Source organism: Gekko japonicus, unplaced genomic scaffold (assembly GCF_001447785.1).
Source record: "Gekko japonicus isolate JY-2015 unplaced genomic scaffold, Gekko_japonicus_V1.1 scaffold641, whole genome shotgun sequence".
Classification (NCBI taxonomy): domain Eukaryota; kingdom Metazoa; phylum Chordata; class Lepidosauria; order Squamata; family Gekkonidae; genus Gekko; species Gekko japonicus.
The window spans coordinates 639,613-645,750 of NW_015177027.1; the positions used below are offsets into that span (position 1 = coordinate 639,613).

The 6,138-nt window shown below is 49.1% G+C and overlaps 1 protein-coding gene across 1 annotated transcript in view; it reads left to right on the forward strand.

Moving 5' to 3' along the window:
* HAS1 (hyaluronan synthase 1) overlaps positions 1 to 6,138 on the forward strand; it is an 86,775-nt gene that overhangs the window by 72,904 nt on the left and 7,733 nt on the right. Inside the window, exon 2 of the mRNA XM_015427851.1 lies at positions 2,949 to 3,646. Within this exon, the coding sequence (XP_015283337.1) occupies positions 2,949 to 3,646 (698 nt within the window). The remainder of the gene's footprint in view (positions 1 to 2,948; positions 3,647 to 6,138) is intronic.

A 6,138-nucleotide genomic window follows, 5' to 3' on the forward strand; every position in this document is an offset into this window, starting at 1 on the left:
ATGCTAATGAGTTTCTGCTATTGGGTGTGGCCTATTATGCTAATGAGTTCCTGCTGGGCTTTTTCTACAAAAAAAGCCCTGGTTGTGAGCAATCAGTTTGGCTACTGCAGAAATTAGTTTGCTCTGGAGCCCTCCTTCCTGAGCGAAGACAAACAACGTGTGAGCCGGAGGCTAAAAAAACTGTGAGGTGCCTCACACTAACTCAGCTTAGAGGGAACACTGCTGGCTAGTATTTGGATGGTAGACTACCGACAAAGACCGGGGTTGGGACACAGAGGCAAGCAATGGCAATCCAACTCTAAACATCTCTTGCTTTGGAAACCCCAAGGGGTCGCCATAAGGTCAGCCGCGACTTGATGGTATCTTCCACCACCAGCGCCACCATATCCTTTCCGAGACCCATGTTTCTAGTTTATAAAATTCTGAGAGAACAAAACAGGACTTCCTAAAATGAGCTGTGGTGTTCCACGTAAAAAGAATATTTGCGGAACTGGTTCATTCTGCTTGGGGGTGAGATATAATTGACACATTCGTTGAGGAGGTGGTATTGGCACATGCTGACCGGTTGCTTAAAGATATAGCATTGGTCTCCTGGAATATTGATCATAGCCCAATCTCATCCAATCTCCGAAACTAAGCAGGGTTGGCACTGGCTAGTATTTGTATGGGAGACCAGCGAGGAATACCAGGGTTGCTACACAGAGAAAACCCTACGGGGTCACCACGAGTCGGCTGCAACCTGACACTAAAAAAAAAGGGCATTACCCTGCAAATTTAAACATTTAATACTAATCATGCTGTGTCTGAACCGGTTCAGAGTGGATGAAGCGGTGATCAGATCGTTTTCTTTAAAGTTAATGGCCAAACGGGAATCAAACCTGAGAGCTATTTCTTTTTGAACCTGATGGAACGCGAATTCGAATTGTACACAGTTTTCTTTTTAATAGCTCGGGCTCTCTGGTTTTATTGTATTTGATCTTGTTTTAAGCCTGATCTGACTGATGTCTAATTGCTTTGAGGACTTTCATCTTCCAGTCTGTAAACAAGACTGTGGACGGCTCTTGCTCGAATGGAAATCAAATACAATGTTCTGCCCAGAGAATCCAGGCTCTGTGTCTGGGAAATGGTGGATTCCGTGACCTGCATGAATTATGCAGACTATGCAGATTTGTATGCATTTTTAATATATTTATATGATTTATTCTGGCTTTGAAAAAGTGTGCATGCACACGAAAGCTCATGCCTTGAATAAACCTTTGTTGGTCTTAAAAGTGGACTCTAAATTAGTTATTCTGGCTTTGTCAATCATGGGTCCAAACTGAAAAGCTTCAGCTACTCTCTGGGCTTCTGAGGCCTTAGCCAGGATTACCCACAGTCTCGTGTTTCCATTCTTGAGGACTAGAAAGTTGCTTCTAAAGATAAATTCTATGCTCCTCTCTGCTCTTTTGATTGTGGAATCATGTCATAAGAACGTAAGAAGAACCCTCCTGGATCAGACCGGCGGCCCATCTAGTCCAGCATCCTGTCTCACATAGTGGCCAACCAGTTCCTCTGGAAGACCAGCAGCAGGGCATAGAGGCCGAGGCCTTCCCCTGATGTTGCCTCCTGGCACAGAGATTCAGAGGTTGACTGCCTCTGGATGTGGAGGTTCCCTTCATTCACTGTGGCTACTAGTCACTGATAGACGTGTCCTCCATGAATCTGTCTAATCCCCTTTTAAAGCTGTTTATTCCTGTGGCTATCACTACGTCCTCTGGCAGCGAATTCACATTTTAATCACTCACTATGTAAACAGGTACTTCTTCACTATGTAAAGAAGTACTCACTATGTAAACAATGTACTTCTTCACCCAAAAAGAGTGATTAACACTTGGAATTCACTGCCACAGGAAGTGGTGGCGGCTACAAGCATGGACGGCTTCAAAAGGGAATTAGATAAGCATATGGAGCAGAGGTCCATCAGTGGCTATTAGCCACAAGGTATAGATAGGGACTCTGGGGCAAGTGATGCTCTGTCATCTTGGTGCTTGGGGGGGTCAACAGTGGGAGGGCTTCTAATGTCCTGGCCCCACTGGTGGACCTCCTGATGGCACTGGTATTTCTGGCCACAGAGTGTTGGACTGGATGGGCCTTTGGCCTGATCCAACATTGGCATCTCTTATGTTCTTATGTTAAGTATTTCATTTGGTCTGTCCTGAATCTACTACCCATCAACTTCATTGGGTGCTTCAAGTTCAAATATTTGGGGAGTGAAAGAAAAAGTTCTCTTTGTCAGCTCTTTCTATCCCATGCCTAATTTTAATGCACAATGTCCTATGAGGGGGAAAAAAGTCATGCCTCATTGATAGGCAGTTTGGTGTAGTGGTTAAGTGGGAGAACCGGGTTTGAAGAAGAGAAGAAGAGACTGGATTTATACCCCACCCTTCACTACCCAAAGGTGTCTCAGAGCAGCTTACAAACTCCTTCCCTTTCCCCTCCCCACAACAGACACCCTTTGAGGAAGGTGGGGCTGAGAGATCTCTGACAGAAACTGCTCTTTTTCAAGAACAGCTGTGCCAGATCTACGGCTTGCCCAAGGTCATCCAGCAGCTGCAAGTGGAGGAGTGGGGAATCAAACCCGGTTCTCCCAGATTAGAATCCACGCACTTAACCACTACACCAGACTGGCTCTCCCACTCCTTGATTCCCCTCTCCTTCACGTGCAGCTGCTGGTGTGACCTTGGGTTAGCCACAGTTCTCTCAGAGCTGTTCTTTCAAGAGCAGCTCTCGAAAAGAGCTATCTCAGCCCCAGCAACCTCACAGGGTGTCTGTTGTGGGGAGAGGAGGGGAGATTTGAGACTCTGAGTGAAGGGCGGGGGTATGAATCCAATCTCCTCTTCTCTTCTTCTTCTTCTATATATTGAATAAAATTCTTGCAGAAAACTCAGGTTTTTTATATTCCCTTTCAGGGATGGATGCAGCCAAAGCCCCCAAAGTCTTTGTTTCGACCAGTCGCCGTATCCTCACGATCGGGTTCGCCTTGCTCATACTGTCAGTCCTGGCTTGGGCCTACATCACAGGAGTCCAGCTGGTTTCCGACCGGTACCACATCATGGCTTTCGGCCTCTACGGAGCCTTCCTGGCGTGTCATCTCATCATTCAGAGTTTCTTTGCCTTCCTGGAGCACAAGAGGATGAGGAGGGGCTCGCTGGCATGCAGCTATACCAAAACAGTGGCCCTGACCATCTCGGCCTACCAGGAGGATCCGGCCTACCTGCGCGAGTGCCTTCAGTCCGTCAAGGCGACCTTGTACCCTTCGGACAAACTCCGGATCATCATGGTGATAGACGGCAACAGTCCCGAGGACCGATACATGATGGACATGTTCCAGGAGGTCTTCGCCGGAGAGGACGTGGGGACTTTCATCTGGGAGAACAACTACCACCATCAGCCGCAGGTGGATGTGGATGAGGGGGACAGCGGTTACCAGGCTGGGGACGAGCCGTCAGCCTACAGCGAAATCGATATGGAGGATCCGGGGGTACTGGCTGTGGAGGAGCTGATTCGGACTCGGAGATGCGTCTGCATCATGCAGAAGTGGGGCGGGAAGAGGGAGGTCATGTACACCGCTTTCAAGGCCCTGGGCAACTCCGTGGACTACGTCCAGGTAAATGGCTCCTGTCCAGTTCTCCAGCTAGCAGATAATCCAGGTCCTAGGACTTTCTTTGAAGCTACGGATCCCTCTTGTAGCTTACTCTGGTGCCGTGCTTCGGCAGGGTTTGTGTTTTGTACGCGAGAGGTCTCCAGTTCAATCCCTGGCATCTTCCATTGAAGAAATCTCGGGATGCAGGTCTGGAGAAATCCTCTGCCTGAGACCTTGGAGGATTGCTATAAACCCCACATAGATGGACCAGTGGTCTGACTCCGTTCCAAGGCAGTTTCTTCTGTTTATATCGCAGGGTTGCCAGCAGTGCTCCCTCTAAGTTGTGGAGTCTTGTGAGCAAAAATTCTACCTTGTGAGCTGCTGGCATTAAAGTTGTGAGCGAGCCATTTGGCTTCTGCATAAATTAGTTTGCTCTGAAGCCATTCTTCCTGAGCTAAGACAAAAATGTGTGCGCCAGAGGCTAAAAAACTGTGAGCTAGCTCACACTACCTCAGCTGAGAGGGAACACTGGTTGCCAGGTCCCCCCCTTCTGTGGAGTCTTGTGAGCAAAAATTCTACCTTGCAAGTTACCGGCATTAAAGTTGTGAGCGAGCCATTTGGCTGCTGCATGAATTAGTTTGCTAGTCTGGAGCCATCCTTCCTGAGCTAAGACAAAAATGTGTGCGCCAGAGGCTAAAAAACTGTGAGCTAGCTCACACTAACTCAGCTGAGAGGGAATGACCCGGGGTGCCCGGGCCCCCCCCCCCCCTTCCTGGCCAGTGTCAGGGCATGAGGGGCAGGGCTGCCAGTTCCAGGTTGGGAAATTCCTGGAGATTTGGGGATGGAGCCTGGAGAGGACAGGGACCTCAGTGGGGCACAACGCCATAGAGCCCACCCTCCAACGCATCCATTTTTCTCCAGGGGAACTGATCTCTGTAGTCTGGAGACGAAGTGTAATTCAGGGGATCCCAAGGTCCCACCTGGAAGCCGGCATCACTCATACGATGGTTCGTGCACCCATCTGATGAATTTCTCATGCACTTGTAGTGGGGTTTTTTTTCCCCAAGCGTTCTGCCTTCAGGAAAACCTTTTCCCTGTTGACTTATCTGCTGAGGAATTTCTGCACGTTGCAGCCTTCTAAGAGTGCATGGTCAATAGGCATGTAGCGTTGGCCAGGTCTCTCATGTCTTGTCCATCTGTGAGAACTTAAGAGTATGCTCTAGAATATATCTGCTTCTGTACGGTTGCCAGCCTCCAGGTGGTGGCTGGAGATCTCCTAGGATTGCAACTCATCTCCAGGCAACAGAGACCAGTTCCCCTGGAGAAAATGGCCAGAAGGTGGACTCTGTGGCATTAGACCCCATTGGTGTCCTTCCCTTCCCCAAACCCCACCTTCCTCAGGCTTCAGCCCCCCACCCCCCCAAATCTTCAAGTATTTCCCAACCTGGAGCTGGCAACCCTACTCTCCTGAATGGCTGTGCATTGGAAGATCAGTAGGAATGTGTAAACGGTCTGTCGTCGTAGACAGGGGTCATTTCATAGAAAAAGAGGTGCAGGAGCTCGTTCGCATAACTCATTCGCATAACTTATTTGCATATGCCACACCCCCTGACATCACCGGAAGGGGGTCAGAAGGCAACACCCACTGCTCAGGCACCACTGGACTCTTTTGAATTGCCAGCTATTGGGCGTGGGACGCACAGATTTGCCCTCACAGAGGAGGGGGAGCTTGTACCTAAATAAACCTTGGCCTTAAAGGTGCCGCTGGACCGTTTTGGATTGCTACCTGGGGGGGGGGGCTCTGCAACTTAACTGGCTGCTTCTTGCTCCTTGTGGCCCAGGGCTGCTGAGAGCAGGGGCGGGGCTTGTTGCATGTGCCCGCCCCCTGGGCACTTTACTGCCGGAGCTGTGCTCCTGCAGGAAATGACCCCTGGTTGTAGATCTTCCTAGGATCGCCTAGGTTCCTACTAACTGTATGACCACCACTAAACTGAACTAAGACAGAGCTGGAAGAGATTCACTTATGTTCAGAAATGTCCCGGAAGACTAGTTTGGGTGATGTATTCAGCATTCTGGGAATGTTAGCTTTCATTTCGAAACATGGGGAGTTCCTCATTCCTCCACATGAAGCCAGCTGGGTGACCTTGGGCCAGCCACAGTTCTCTCAGAGCTCTCTCAGGATGTCTGTTGTGAGGGAAGGGGATTGTAAGCCGCTCTGAGACTCCTTCAGGTAGTGAAAAGTGGGGAATAAAAACCAACTCTTCTTCTTCTTCTTCTAGTCCCCTGTGGTTGTGGAGATAAACTTTGAAATTATGTGAGCTAACTCTCCAGAGCCAGAGTGGGATTTCCATAGGCTGGGAACTTCAAGTGCCTACTGTTGTCTCTGACGTGTCAGAAGTAGAAACCATGATGCAAAATAAGGAAGTATTTGCAAACTGGGCACATTTGCATAATCTGTATTATGGCATTCGGGTTTTATTCTTGGCACCAGAGCTCCAGCTTGTTTTTTTTCTTGG